Raw genomic sequence first — 16,019 nt, 5'->3', positions numbered from 1 at the left:
TAAAATCCCATGGTGCCATTCAGATGAACAGATTACAGCAACCTTCTCCTCCGACTGGATTTTCCCTTGGGAAATGCTCTAACTCTTGGGCTTTCAGCAGTGTTCCATGTGCATGCATTCTATTACAGAGAGCAAAGAATGTTTATGACAGAAACGAAGATTTCAAGAATTATTATCAAGACACCTCCAAAACCAGAATGCAATCTAGACTAGATATTAAAAGGGCCAGTAAATTTCTGTTGTGATTGATGACATCTATGCTATAAACAACTTCACAATGGTTGTGAGCCTCTATTTTCAAAGAAAAACAAGGAAATGCACTTGGAAAAGTTTGACAGTGCAGTCAATCTTTAATTTCAAAGCCCCATATTTAGTCCTGTTTCTCAAGTACTTTCCCCTTTTTCAGACACTGCTTTCTTCTTTTGTGTAAAGGCAAAGAGCAATTAACTTGAGCCAATCCTGTGAGGTTCCGACAGCCCACTCTGAAAACCCCATTCATCTTTACAACAACCTATTAAGACAGGGGTGGTGAACTAGATCCAGCCAGCAGGCCAGATCCTAGGTTCTTCCAAATCCAGGCTACCACTTTGACAGTCAGGTGATAAATTATTCCTCTGTGGTGTGGCAAGTCACACTAGAAAAGAAAATCCAAGCTAAGTGAGCCTTGAAGCTACAGCCTATAAAATGACAGGCAGTGACTTTAGCCTTGCTTTCAACAGGCATCCTTCCTAAGGAACTCAGAAGCACAGCCAGTCCCAGGAGGTTTACTCTCACCACAGATCAGCAGTGACAGCAAACCTCCTTTCCCAATACACAACCAGGAGTGCACTTTAAGGCTCCCAACTGCGCATTAGCAGCTGCATCTCTACCTGCCCCACACCTGAAATTAGGTCTGCAGGCTGGAGGTTCCCCACCTGATTTAAGATAATGCATTTATCCAATTGCAAATACACATGCGAAATTGAGGCTGAAAAGGGAGCATAGTGCAACTTAAATGGTTGATTTAAGCAGATAATCAGGCTGCGAGACTTTTAAACAAACCACAAAGAGCTGACAGATTTACCCCTTTTCAAGTCTAATCTGTGCAGTACACAGACTCCCTCACCCACCTTGACCTGTCACATATAAATACACCCGCTTCTCATGTATGCTAGCCAATGTGCACATAAAGCCCAGTACAAGAGGTTTGCACTTCACCCGGGTATTCGATTTCTGGTTTGCGAAGGCCTGCAGCCAAATGTAGAAACCAGGAAAGCTATGCATTCAAGGGCTCCCCCCCCCCCCCGCTGCCTTCACCCTGTATAAATAGGGCCTTTGTTCAAACCAGCCTTTAATTAATGATCACCCAGGGACACCTTGAATAAAATCTCCAAATAAATTGCACGACAGCACATTTTCTTTTCAGATAGAAGTAGGTGCATTAAAAAAACAGCAAGCAAGGGGCATAAAATGAGATTGCACAGGAGTCAAAAACAACCGGCAGATAGATTTGCAGAGTCCCTTTTGTTAACCGGAACCCCAGTTGCTGGAGAAGCCCGCCGGGTGCCGTCCCTTAAAGCGCCCCCGGCGACCCAGACAATACCGAACACTCCCAGCTGAAAGGGAGCCCCTGTCGCCCTACGGGCGTAGCCAAAGGGGGTGGGACAGGGAGGGGCAGCTGCCCCACCCCTAAATCCATAATAGGACGTAGGTAACTGAGCTTATACTCCCCCCCCAACAAAAATCCTGCCTACGCCCCTGCGTCGCCCTCCTCTCAGCCTTTGCACGCCTCGCCTCTTCCCCTCTCTCTTCTTCCGCTCCGTCCTCTTGATCCCCCAAAGCCTCGCTCTCTGAGACTCGCGCAAGTTTAATACCGGAAATGCAGGTTATGTGAGCGGCTCTAGATCCTATCTCTATGGCCCCCTCTTGACCCTCCCAGCTATACATGTATAGATAGATAGATAGATAGATAGATAGATAGATAGAGATAAAAAACACATGTATAGATGTATAGGTGTCTCTCTATATTTAGACCCTTTCTTCTCCTGGGTTGCAAATGAGAATTACCCATAGAATACAACAAAATGTTTTTTGTTTTTTTTTTTTAAAAAAACCTTTTCTGTAATATTTGCTATTGGGCAGAAGCGTGTCCCTCTTTGCCGAAGGCAGCATCATAGGCAGTTCATCATCATAGGCAGTTCATGATTTCCCCCAGCAGGTTAGATCTACAGTAATTTCGTTTTATTTTATTTTAGGTGGTTGGGGAAGCCACCTAAAGAAACCGGGAGGTTCCATCTCCAGGAAAGGCGATGAGCTATTCTTCTCATTTCCTATCTCTACGTCCTATGACTCCATGGCCCCGCCTACCCGATCGTGGCGCCCTGTAATGAGGCAGCGGAAAGGGGGCGGAGCCAAGTCGAGGTGCTCTGAGCTGACGCTCGCGAGCCCGACTGAATAAGGGTAGAAGTGGCCGTTGGGACTTGGGGAGGGGGAGAGGTTGAGTGTGTGAGAGAGACGCATCCCTCCACTTCGGGAGGGTTTTCTCTCCACTATGAGCTTCCTGATCGACTCCAGCATCATGGTCGTATCTCAGGTAACGAGGCCCTCGCTCCTTCCCTTTCTCCCCCCCCCCACGCAGCCACAGCTATGTGAACCCCCCCCCCGAAAAAGGAGTTGGAACTTCCTAGTCTCCTCATCCCACTTGAGCTCGGCAGAACGAGGCGATAGGAAGGTGGACGGGACCACTTCCGGCTGCAGGTGGAGGAGGATGGACTGTACCATTTTTGAAAGTGGGCGGGGGGAGAGACTCACATTTTCCATTGCTTCAGTATGCTAAAAGAGAGAGACAAACCCGGTGGCATAGAAGGGATTGGGTTGGGTTGGAACTTCTCTGCTTGCAGAGTTTTCTCTTTCCAGGTTTTTCACCTGCAGGAACCTCCAGGAGCAATGACATTTACCTGTACTCTGAAGTGGTGCACCTGTTCTGCCAGCTCATTGTGCAGCATCTGTAGACTAGGCCTCTGCCAGCTCTGCCAAAACAGAGTGGGAGGTGGGCTAGGGCCCTCCCACCTTATCATGTGGCAAGCTCTCTCTCTGTCTCTCCCTCCCTGCCAACTTGCAATCTTTCAACTTGTTTCCCATGTTTCTTAAAGGGGATGCCTCACTTCAGAAGTGGCTTATGGGGTCCATTTTAATCCACGGTTCTTCAGATTGCATGTGGGGTTCTTGGCATACTTGGTTTGTGGGATTATTATTAATTAAACTGCCTACTTGCTTGTTACACCAAAGGCGTCTAAGGGAGTTGCAATTTAAAAACATAAGAAAAAGAAAAAGCACATTGTAACCTACCCATTTACACAAAAACACATTTGGGTCATGAGCACAGGAAATTCCTTTGTAAGGATGACCATGTTTATATTTCATATCTTGGGTGTCCTAGTGTGTTAGGGTGGATTACAGTACTTTAAAATAAACATTTACAAATAGTTCAAAACTCAAGTACTTATGGCCAGACTTTTGTTAGTTTTTTGAAGGATGTTGAAACATAGACGTTTATAATCAGCAATTTCTTAAGTTGTATGCTGGACTTTTAAACTGCTGCTATGCTGTAGTTGGATAATATATGTATTTTAAAAACTGTTTTATGGTGTTGTTATGCAAGCCACTTTGGAAGAGGTTTGTCTTGAAAGGTGGCATAAACAAATACAATAGGATTGCATTGTCAGTGTTCTAATGACACATACTTCCAGAAGTTCAAAACCTTGGATAAAAAGTATATTGACTCCCACTCTCTTCTGTTTTTAATGTGCCAGAACAAATAGATGAAGTATTGCTGCTATCTTCTCATGTGGCATGGCTTCAGTGTTTGAAACTCCCATTGTTCAAGGTGCATTTTGCAACAGGGAATTTCATTAGCGCGAGCAGTTTCTTATCTCTGTGTGCAGTACTGTGGCTGAGATTTCAGATTAAAACTGTAGAGTGGAAGGAAAGGAGAATGCTTTTCTGGCTCCCCATGTCCAGCTACTCTCTGAAGACTGGAGAAGAGACCCTCTTAAGAATATTATGGGGGTGGGCAGGGGAAGGACACTAGACCATGTGAAAAATGAACATAATATTTTATCTGCAGTTTATTTTCAGCTTTGTATTCTTGTTATAAAAAAGCGCACCTAGACATTCTGTTGTTGCACCCATAACCTAGGTTTAAGGTGCTATTTAGCTACTAGTTTTCATAATCTCAGTTTCTAACACTGCATGGCTTCATATTTTAGAAACCTCTTTTTTTTGTCAATACTGTTTATTTGTTCTAGGAAGAAACAAATCCCGATCTAGTTACACCACAGTTTAAAAACAACTTTTATTTTAGTGTATCAAGTATCTTACTTTGAAAGCAGAAATATACTTGCATGTACTAAGAATTTTTAAGATTTCAGAATTTTGAAACCGTTAACTGCCCTTCTGTCCCTCTGCAGGTGCTATTCTTTGGATTTGGATGGCTGTTCTTCATGCGTCGGCTCTTCAAAGATTATGAGGTGGGGACCATCAACTGTAACTTTATTGTGACCTGAAAGTGAAGCTGCCAATATAGGAAGAAATAAAGTTGAGTTCAAATAATTTAGGAAACAATCCTGAAGTAGATGTCAGGGGATCTGCAGGATCCTAAGCACCCTTGTTCTCCTGAAATGTCCCCAAACTGGTTGCAAAATTCTGCCAGCCCTGGATTTATTTTCTCCTATAGTGGTCAATGAGGGAAACCTTACAGAAACTTACCATGACAGGAAGAATAAGAAAAAGCCTGTCCCTCCACCTTCTGCCCTGGCTGGCAGTTTCTCTGCTGGGAATCTCACTCCTTCATATTGTTATACCGTCTTATACCTGCTTACCTGAGAAGAAGCCCTCTTGAACTCAGGGGCTTACTTAGGAAGCCACCTTATACCAAGTTGGAGCAGTCGCCCATCCAGCTCGGTATTGTCTTCACTGACTTGCCTCAGCTCTCCAAGATTTCAGTCAGGGAGTTGTTCCCAGCCCTACTTGGGGAGGCTGGGGATTGAAAGTAGATGTTCCATATTCAAAGCAGATGATCTACACTGAGCTATGGTCCATGCTTACTTCTGAGTAGGTTTGCATATTGGCTAGCTCCCTAGGGGAACCTTTGGCCATCCAGATGTTAACAAATGACAACTCCCATCAGCCTCAGCAGGCATGGACAGTGACTAGGGATGATGGGAGTTGTAGTTCAGCAAGAACTGGAGGGCCAAAGGCTCTGCACACCTGCTCTACTAAGCACATTCACTTGAGTACAAACATCATTGAGACATGGTTGTGAGTAGTTATGCATCGGAATGGACTTTAGGACTCCTTACTGTTATGTTTGTTTGATCAGGTGGATCAAAACACAGTTTAGAGTTAATTTGCTTACAATTTTAGAAAGATTTTCTGCATTTAATCGGATGTCAGAGAAAAGAGTTATAGGAGGCGAAATAATTATTTGTTAACCTATCAATAAAGGCTTATTTGAGAACTTGGGTATAGGTCCCATTATATGTTTACATCTTAAAGCACCGACATATTCTTTCCACTCAGAAATGAATGTCAAATACTTTGCTTGTGGAAGTGACTTCTGTTTCTGCTCTACTGGCTTTATTACAGGTGCGGCAGTATGTTGTACAGGTTGTCTTCTCTGTCACCTTTGCATTTTCCTGCACCATGTTTGAACTTATCATTTTTGAGATACTAGGGGTCCTAAACAGCAGGTAAGCATAGCAGCTAATGTTAGAATGTTTCAGAAAGGACTGTCACCTTAATGCCTTTGATGGGCTCATTTATTTGTTTTGTTCTGGTCCTGTCAATCTGTAAATGATTAAGAATGATTTTAAAAATTCCTCTGTGGTGATGATCTGGTAGTGAACAGCCCTTCTTTTATTTTTCAGCTCTAGGTATTTTCACTGGAAGTTGAACCTCTGTGTGATTTTGCTTGTCCTTGTATTCATGGTTCCCTTTTACATCGGCTACTTTGTTGTGAGCAACATCCGATTGTGTAAGTTTGCATGTACCTCAAAACACTATAGTGGCCCGAGTGCTTTAGGTTGCCATCCAAAGTAACACTTGTCATTCCAAATAGATAACGACCTTAATAATTTTTGACTTTCTTTGTTATTAATTTTAGTGCACAGACACAGACTGCTTTTTGCCTGTGTTGTCTGGCTAACATTCATGTATTTCTTCTGGAAACTGGGGGATCCATTTCCTATCCTCAGTCCAAAACATGGTGAGTTTCATACAACATTTCAGTTCATTGTCTGCTGCTTATGAGCTCCCTGAAATGAATCACTGTGTGTAGCGTACAGTATCTGTACATAGCATACCTGACTATTTATGCTTGCTCTGTGCTGACAAAAGGGACCTTCATGTTTAATGGTATTCTGGGGGAAAGTCTGGATCTCTGAATTAATGTATGGTTTTTGTTGACACTTGATAGATCAGATACTCATGCCACACAATCTAGTGCATATTTACTCATAAGTTTCTTTCTTCGACTGCAGTTCTAACTATGTTTACTCAAAAGTAAGACCTGTTGAATTCAGTGGGGCTTACTTCCAGGTAAGTGGGGTTAGGACTGCAGCCTTGGATGCGTTCTCATGTCACCTGGATCTTTATTAGCCCTCTAAAGTTGCAACAGACACCTGCAATCACATGCTCATTTTGTAAAAATAGTAAGTCCCGAGGAAATCCTGACCTATAAAATTTATTATTTCTAGAAAGTACTTTTCATCACATGGTGTGTCCTTCAGAAATTGAGTATTCCTGTATTCCTTTGCTTATCGCAAGAGGTGTATGAGATGGCACAACATTTTTTCTAGTATCCTTACAGAAGAATATTCACATCGCTTTGAAATTACACCAGTAGATGCTAAATAACTCAAGTTATGCTAGAAATTTTAGAACAAAATGATTTGTGCAAATGTTACTATATTCTGTATTCTTGAGAACATAGTGACAGAATTAACTTAATATTTTCTTTTCTGTTAGGAATTCTATCCATAGAACAACTCATCAGTCGAGTGGGAGTGATTGGGGTGACCCTCATGGCTCTACTTTCAGGGTTTGGTGCAGTCAATTGCCCATACACGTATATGTCTTATTTTCTCAGGTAAATGGTGTTTCCTGATTTTTGTTTCCTTCATCACCAAGTTTTCAGAAATGCCTCCTCAGAGTTGATAGTTCCACCCCCATCCCCTCTGTGGGATGCTGATTCTAGCATATGTGCAGTGTTTTTATTGGCCCTATCTAGAATACAGTGGTGCCTCGCAAGACGAAATTAATTCGTTCCGCAAGTCTCTTCGTCTTGCGGTTTTTTCGTCTTGCGATGCACGGTTTCCCATAGGAATGCATTGAAAATCAATTAATGCGTTCCTAGGGAAACCGCCTTCAGACCAGGTCCGGGGACAGTCTGTCCCCGGACCTCTTCTGAAGGCTGGGGGGGGGGGACAAGGGCTTTTCTTCCCACCCCCAGCATTTTAAAAAACCCCGGGACAGCGGAGGACTTCTCCGCTGTCCGGGCGATCTTAAAATGCTGGCGGGCGGCATTTTAAAATCGCCCCGGACAGCGGAGGACTTCTCCGCTGTCCGGGGCGATTTAAAAGCCCCTGGGAAGGCAGGCAGGGGGGACAAAGACTTTCGCCCCCTGCCCGCCTTCAGAAGGTGTTCCCGCCCCCCCTCCCCGCTTCAGAACAGCGTTCCGAAGTGGGGCGGCTGGGGCAGGTGTTCCCGCCCCCCCTCCCCGCTTCGGAACAGCGTTCCGAAGTGGGGCGGCTGGGGCAGGTGTTCCCGCCCCCCCTCCCCGCTTCGGAACAGCGTTCCGAAGTGGGGCGGCTGGGGCAGCTGTTCCCGCCCCCCCTCCCCGCTTCGGAACAGCGTTCCGAAGTGGGGCGGCTGGGGCAGGTGTTCCCGCCCTCCCTCCCCGCTTCGGAACAGCGTTCCGAAGTGGGGCGGCTGGGGCAGATGTTCCCGCCCCCCCTCCCCGCTTCGGAACAGCGTTCCGAAGTGGGGCGGCTGGGGCAGGTGTTCCCGCCCCCCCTCCACGCTTCGGAACAGCGTTCCGAAGTGGGGCGGCTGGGGCAGGTGTTCCCGCCCCCCCCCCCTTCGGAACAGCGTTTTAAAATGCTGGGGGTCGGCAGCGAACGCTTCGCTCCCGACCCCCAGCATTTTAAAATCTCCCCGGGACAGCAGAGACTTCTCTGCTGTCCCGGGGAGATTTTAAAATGCTGGGGGTCGGCAGCGAACGCTTCGCTCCCGCCCGCCAGCATTTTAAGATCGCCCGGGGCAGGCGGGGGGGAAGGCAGGCAGGGGGGAGCAAAGACTTTTGCCCCCCGCCGGCCTTCAGAAGAGGTCCTCTTCTGAAGGCCGGCTGTGGGCGAAAGTCTTTGCTCCCGACCGCCAGCATTTCCCTATGGGCTTTCGTCTTGCGATGCATTCGTCTTGCGGGGTACCACTGTATGAGCGTGGGCGAAAGTCTTTGCTCCCGACCGCCAGCATTTCCCTATGGGCTTTCGTCTTGCGGGTTTTCCGTCTTGCGAGGCATTCGTCTTGCGGGGTACCACTGTATGAGTACAGTGGTACCTTGGGTTACAGACGCTTCAGGTTATGCGTTTTCAGGTTGTGCACCGCACCAAGCCAAACCTGGAAGTACTAGAACGGGTTACTTTCGGGTTTAGGCACTCACGCATACGCAGAAGTGCTAAATCGTGCTTTGCGCATGCGCAGAAGCGCCGAATCACAACCCACACGTGTGCAGACGCTGCACTGTGGGTTGCAAATGTGCCTCCCGCACGGATCACATTCGCAGCCCAAGGTTCTACTGTATTATGCTCCACTGGAACTGGGTTAAGAGGAGTGGCTCAAAATTGGGGAAGCCTTGGGTTGGACATTACTGTTATTGGAAGTCAGAACCATATCAATAGGTTTGTATGGGTGTCTGTTACAGGAACGTGACAGATGCAGACATTCTAGCTCTGGAGCGTCGTCTCCTCCAAACCATGGACATGATCATCAGCAAGAAGAAAAGGTGAGACCAACTACAGCAGGAAATCCTTTACTTCTTTTGAAGTAACTTCATCACAGAAATTTGCCAGTGGATGGATGATTTCTATGGTTTAGAGGATCAGAGAATAAAAGAGCTAAAATAGTTAAAAAACTGATGAACTAGATGGAATGAGTTTGTTTAAAATATTCTTATACTAGCTCTTTATTTTTTTAAAAAACCCGCATGTGGCGGTTAACAAAAATAGAACTTATAAAAATTGTGATAAAGCAAAAATATAAGAGCTCTACAAAAATAAAAACCAATATAAAACAACCCATAGCAGATATTACAAGGTCACAGGAGGTAGATATTGAAGGCCTGCAAAGGTCTGGGAGAAAAAGTCAGTTTTAAGCAATCGCAGAATGAACATCATTGGTTGTCGCTTGCCTTTTACAAGAGGTGATGATTCCACAAGTGGGTTCCTCTCCTGACAATGGGCTTCCATTGTGGCTAATTTGGTCCCCAAACCATGCTGAAGTGACTCGTATCAGTTTCTTCCAAGAGTGCCTTGAGCTGAGCTGCCACCACCCTTGTGTTGTGCCATTAGATGTGAATTAGATGCCACAGGAAGGGGAGTCAGTTGGAGTGGCCTCTATGTTGTGCCTGTTTCATATGCTCCATGAGGCATCCAAATTTTGATTTTCATGGGTAGAACTGCCAACTACATAAATAATACTGATCATGTTTTCAGTAAAGAAGTTTCTATGTTTTATTATGATGAATTGTTTCAGGATGACATGAGCTGCCTTGAAAGGGTTAGCACTGATAGATAGCATATAAATGATGACATAAGTAAAGTAAACGTAAACTTTGTGAACTAATGCCATTACTTTAATGGCTGAAGTCTGCAGAAAAGCTTTGCATTATCTTTATTACCTAGGAGCAAAATAAAATAAAATAAATTCTTTTATCAGTACCTAATTGTGGAGGCCTCCTGACCCTTACCTAATGACATGGAAGTCAGCTACTGATATTGCTTAGAAAATGCATGATTACCACTTTCCTGAATTGTGTTAATGTACACTTTTTCAAAGGTTCGTCTGTTAGTTGACAGCAATGTTTTGAATTCCAGATTTTGAAAAATCTAAACTTTGAAATGTGAATTGTTTTTGGTTCTAGTTTGTATCTCTCTTTTTTAGCACTTGACTTTTCCTCCCAATCAGGATAGCGATGGTTCACCGAAACATGTTCCAGAGAGGGGAAGTTAACAACAAGCCCATTGGTTTCTGGGGGATGATAAAAAGTGTGGCTTCATCTTCACCAGGCAGCGAAAGTATCCTTTATTTCCTTAGTTCTACTTTGGGGAATGGGAAAAGGGGAAACCATAATGGAGCTGAGTTAAGATAAAAGGAAAAGGGGGAAATGTAAGGATCCCATTTACTATTGTGCAGATTACAGACTATGCAGAATCCCTTACCTTCCACTCCTTGGATTAGCATACCTCAGAGTGAACAACTCTTAACTCAAGCCTGCAAGTGCTAAGCACCAGGGCCTGATCTAGTGGGGGCACTTATGCTCATGCCCACTTCTACATAAGTGAGAAATTATTATAGATGTTGCCTGATGGGAAATATGGAACTGGGCATGGATTTAGTTATGTAGCCTCGATATATCAGTACCATGCATTGTTAATACCATACAGCAACATGATTTACAGTACCATACAGCAACATGATTTTCAGGGGACTGATAAGCTGCTGTAGAAGCATGTAGTTCTGGCATTAGTATTGCTATATGTATATTTTAGTATACAACATGCATCACCAGTTGTAATCCTGCAGGTGGCAGCAGTGTACAGTTTCTGATTTGTAGCCCAGGAGTTAGAAAGTAAAGGACCTGTTATTTCAGAAAATGTCAAGGCTTTTTTTTTCATGCGATGGCTCAGGAATGAAAAGGAACATTGAAATACGTATTGTTTTTGGATGGTATTATACATGATTTTGTCCTTGACAACTGTCATTTACCAGATCTGGCAGTTATCCAGCAGGAGGTAGATGCTTTGGAGGAGCTGAGTCAGCAGCTTTTCTTGGAAACTGCTGACCTGCATGCTACCAAGGTGCCGGCAAAGGGGGACTGTTCTCATGCCTGATGGGTGGGTGAAAGGGAAAAAAGACTTTAGAAATCTACCAGCAAGCGAACATGATACAGGAGACGTAGCTTTATGATACTCTGATAAGTAGCCATTAGCCTTCTCTGGGATCATGTCCACTAGAGTAAATCACAATTTTATGTTGCATTTGGTTATCCCAGTCTAGATATATTTTTGTTCATATTATTGCTATTTGCACTTCTTGATCACTTTTAAAAAATTCTAACTCAAAGTGACTTTTAAAAAGCAACATAAAACTAAAGCAGAGTAAAAGCCCAAAATACATTCATAACACATCCCACCTACTTTAGTAGATAATTCAAGGTCTATGGCTTAGTGGAAGAGACAAAATTTTGCCGGGTGCCTAAAAGTAGATAGTGATCAGTGCAGGTGTGCTTCCCTTTATTAATCAAGGCTTCATCAAGTGGTCAATATGTGTGCTTTATTGAAATTTATTGAAAGGGAGAGCATGCATGTTGTTGTAACATTAAGGGTATTCCTGGAAGCTTGGAGACCTGGGCTTATTCTGTTGTGTCACTTGAATTTATACACTCCAGGGCTTATGCAAACATGGCTCTGGCAGCACAGATTCTTCATCTGTAAAGGGGCCTGCTTGCTTTTTCTGTTACATGGTCTGTATGTTTATTTCATGACAAGAAACCCATGAGATATGATGTGCTGGTTTTAGAATGCATCTGGATGCCTCCTGAACCTGAACATTTTCTTCTTGCAGGAGAGGATAGAATACTCTAAAACATTCCAAGGGAAATACTTTAACTTTCTGGGCTACTTTTTCTCAATCTACTGTGTCTGGAAAATTTTTATGGTATGTATCTATCTGTGCCATTGGAATGGCAGTTTATATTTTGCAAAGGCTGTGCTTGGAAGGAGAGATTTCTGCATTTTGGAATCTTAATATGTACCGTATTTTTTGCTCTATAAGACTCACTTTTTCCCTTCTAAAAAGTAAGGGGAAATGTTTGTGCGTCTTATGGAGCGAATGGAGGCTGCGCAGCTATCACAGAAGCCAGAACAGCAAGAGGGAATGCTGCTTTCACTGCGCAGCGATCCCTCTTGCTGTTCTGGCTTCTGAGATTCAGAATTATTTTTTCCTTGTTTTCCTCCTTCAAAAACTAGGTGCGTCTTGTTGTCTGGTGCGTCTTATAGAGCGAAAAATAGGTAAATATTATTCAGCAACTAGAGTTCAGGCAGTTTTTAAAACTGACCTCATTGAATTTCAGTAAGACAGATTTTAAGGCCAGAGTGCGATGTCCATCTTATAACTACATAGTATCACTGGGCAGTATTGCCTGTCTCTTTGTGTTTGTGCGTGTGTGTGTATGCATGTGCATGCACATCCATGCTTTGTAGCCTGTTTACTATGCTGAGCAATTTCCCGTGAAAGTGGTGGTGTATGTGTGATGTTTTTAGTGAAGGTAGCTTAAGTAATATGATGCCTCTTTCTCTCTCATCATCAGGCAACAATCAATATTGTATTTGACAGAGTTGGAAAGACGGACCCAGTCACACGAGGAATTGAGATAACGGTGAACTATTTGGGGATCCAGTTTGATGTGAGGACTGTTTTAAAATCCACCTTCTTTCTTCAGTTTTCCTTTACTCTTATTTCATTCTACTCTGTTCTGAGCTGGATATTAATTCAATGTGCTAACTACTTCTAAAAATCTCTGTGGGTACTGAAATGAGTGATTCTAAAACTTTAGAAAATCCATATGTATCACTGGGTTTTCAATAGAACTATGCATCTTTAAAATTTAAGTCCCAGTCTTCTGTTTGCCCAGAAGATGGCAGTACTCCTATCTTACGTACTAGAGAATGCGTTGGCCTAGATTAAACACCTATACACCTTTAGTCACTCTAAAAAGAAGTTTAAATCCAGTGTTGTGTACACCAACCTGGTAAGACCTCTTGGTTTATCTGCTATAGGTTTATATGAAAATATTCTTGCTTGAACTTCTCCAGAGGACACTGAATGCATAAACCATATCTGAAAATAAGCAGCCTACTAAATCCATACTCTGTGGATATGAGCATCTCTGTGAGCTTAACTGTTTCTTTTCTGTGTTATTGCAGGTAAAATTCTGGTCTCAGCATATTTCCTTTATCCTTGTTGGAATTATTATTGTCACCTCTATCAGGGGTTTATTGATTACACTCACAAAGGTAGGCCTGTACATATTCTTATTATATATAATGAGTATAAGCAGAAAAGTGTGAGTTCATCAGAACTTAGCTCTTAAGAATTTTAGGGCAGAACCACACAACACTCACAACACATGCAAACACTAAAAGCAGCACCACAAGGTTGGATCCCCTCCTTCCCCTTACAGCTGTTCTCAACCTGTGGGTCCCTAGATGTTGGACTACAACTCCCATCATCCCTGAGCTCTGGCCTTGCTAGCTAGGGGTGATGGGAGTTGTAGTTCAACAACATCTGGGGACCCACAGGTTGAGAAAGGCTGCATAGCACATAGTTCTACCAACCTCATGATTTGTGTTGTCATGCTGAGTAACTCTCCCACCCTGAGCCACACTCTTCGCTGGTGAGGGCAAGAGAATGCTCCCAGTGTGTCTTTAACATGGGTATATAAGTGACTGTTGGAATTGGAACTGCTTCTCTTGGATAGCTAAGGAGTTGTACGGACCAATTTGATGGTTAGAAAGCCATGACATTATGCAACAGAATAGCCTTTCTACTGTCCCTTGAAATTTACCGTATTTTTCGCTCTATAACACGCACCCAACCATAACACGCACATAGTTTTTAGAGGAGGAAAACAAGAAAAAAAATATTCTAAATGAAACTGGATGTATGATTTTTGTGGTTCATGCTGTGGCCACAGACATGTGATCTGACGGTGAGTTTGGGGTAGCCCAATGCAAAAATCCTGAGGATCCATGTGGATCCATGCTTTGTAACCACGTTTTTCCACCACTGCGGCCCCAGGCAACAGTGGGTGCGTGATTTTTTTGGTGCAAGATGTAGCCATGGACATGCTATGTGATCTGATGGTGAATTTGGGGTGACCCAGTGCAAAAATCCTGAGGATCCATGTGGATCCGTGCTTTGTAACCACGTTTTAAGTGGGGAGGGAAGGAAAAGCACTCAAGAAACAAGGAACTCGCGTGGGGTGGGTGGAGAAGGATACTATTAATAATGCAGAAGAGGAGTATAAGAGGAGAAGGCTCCTCTCCTCTCCCGCTTTGCTCCTTTAAAGCAAGCAGGCTCTGTCCCTCTCTCCTCCCCACTCAGCGGCTCTTCTCCCACTTTGCTGTTTCAAAGCGAGCCATGGAGGAGGGAAGGAAGGGGAACCATGGATCCTCTGCTCACGACTGCAGCAGATCCCCCCGTCATCTGTAGGCATTCGCTCCATAACACGCACAGACATTTCCCCTTACTTTCTAGGAGGAAAAAAGTGAGTGTTATGGTGCAAAAAATATGGTAATTGGAATGTTGTACTTAGAACAACATATTGGATTATATATCTATATATAGATGGTTTTCTGTGTTTTGTCTTCCAGTTTTTCTATGCTATCTCAAGCAGCAAGTCTTCTAATGTCATTGTTCTGTTATTGGCACAAATAATGGTGAGTGTTTTAGCCCCAAATGGTGAACAGGTACTTCTTGCCCACTCTTAGCTATGTAAGCAGCTGGAAATGGGAATGCCTGATGTTTCCTTTCTCTCTTCTGCAGGGGATGTATTTTGTGTCCTCAGTGCTTTTGATTCGAATGAGTATGCCTCCAGAGTATCGCACCATCATTACGGAGGTTCTAGGAGAATTACAGTTTAACTTCTACCACCGCTGGTTTGATGTTATTTTTCTGGTCAGTGCTCTCTCCAGCATCCTCTTCCTCTACCTGGCGCATAAGCAGGCTCCTGAAAAGCACATGGCACTCTGAATCCATCTTGGTTCTTCATTGTGTGATGGACGAATGCAAAGTATTTGGCATATTGCCATCTTTTTTTGCGATGGATTATCAGTTCTTGGACAAGAACCAAATATGTCAGCGTAGGCAAAAGGAGAGGCAAGAAATAGCCCCAAGAAACAACCCTTGTGCTATAAGCATGTCCTTGAGTGGAAATAAATCACAAGGAGTGAAAGGGCAGCTCTCTCAAAAGCAGAATGGGAGGAAACAATTCTGTGATGTTTAGTAAGTGTGATTGGCAAGATGTCTGCTTAAATGTCTTAATCTGGAAGTAGTGATTCTGGAACTGAACATCTAAATAAACCAGCTTTTATAACAATTCACAATATTGTTGTGATAACCCTACAGACTTTGGAAATAAATTACTTCTCCGAAGATGGAATGAAGAGTGGTGAATTAACAAGGGTCTGGATATTTCAAAAGCAGCTCTGGGCAGCTTGTGACCAATCAAACTGAATGTTGCTTGCCAGGGTTTTGTTCCTACCCTGTCTAGCGCTGGCATGTCACTGTATCATTAGTGGGCTGTGTAGCCCTCGTCAAAGAAGGTATATCTCAGCCCCTTTGCTGTTTCATTGGATCTTAGCTCAGTCCTTATCCATTTCCATTCCATATTGTAAGGAGAAATGATGCAGAAAGTTGATAGCAAATATTCCTATGTATATTACACATATGGTGTTTGTTTTCCTCCTTGTGGATCCCACTGTAACCTAACATATTGCTGATGAAACCTACCTCTTGATTCCAGAATTAGGTGTATCAGAGAAACCCTCCATATGGCTAGGAAGTGAATACTCAGGGTAAGGATAAGGTAGCTCAGTGAGACATGGATTAAAAATGGTTGTATGTTGTAGTTAGGTAGATTCAAAAGCTCTCTTCTAATATGGCATGAACAGACTGAAGAAGGGGCAGGGGAAACGCCTGAA

General features: G+C 43.6%; 1 protein-coding gene and 1 long non-coding RNA gene across 2 annotated transcripts; one reads left to right on the top strand and one right to left on the bottom strand.

Moving 5' to 3' along the window:
- Positions 1-330: 330 nt before the first annotated feature.
- LOC308590066 lies at positions 331-1,820 on the bottom strand. Its single transcript, XR_014009670.1, has 2 exons — positions 1,478-1,820; positions 331-634 (listed from the first exon to the last, which is right to left on the bottom strand). It is a non-coding gene; the product is annotated as an uncharacterized lncRNA (long non-coding RNA).
- A 557-nt stretch (positions 1,821-2,377) lies between these two features.
- On the top strand, positions 2,378-15,422 carry GPR89B (G protein-coupled receptor 89B). The gene is made up of 14 exons (XM_081199661.1): positions 2,378-2,572; positions 4,449-4,508; positions 5,626-5,729; positions 5,907-6,013; positions 6,143-6,244; positions 7,006-7,126; positions 8,960-9,040; positions 10,222-10,331; positions 11,026-11,114; positions 11,881-11,973; positions 12,626-12,721; positions 13,242-13,331; positions 14,691-14,756; positions 14,863-15,422. The coding sequence occupies exons 1-14, from the start codon at positions 2,531-2,533 to the stop codon at positions 15,067-15,069; spliced, it is 1,368 nt and encodes a 455-aa protein (XP_081055787.1). The 5' UTR covers positions 2,378-2,530; the 3' UTR covers positions 15,070-15,422.
- The last annotated feature ends 597 nt before the right edge of the window (positions 15,423-16,019 follow it).

The sequence above is a fragment of the Podarcis bocagei genome, assembly GCF_964188305.1.
Source record: "Podarcis bocagei genome assembly, chromosome: 6".
NCBI lineage: Eukaryota > Metazoa > Chordata > Lepidosauria > Squamata > Lacertidae > Podarcis > Podarcis bocagei.
Note: the sequence above shows the minus strand (reverse complement) of the source record. Positions and strands in the feature narration are given on the sequence as shown.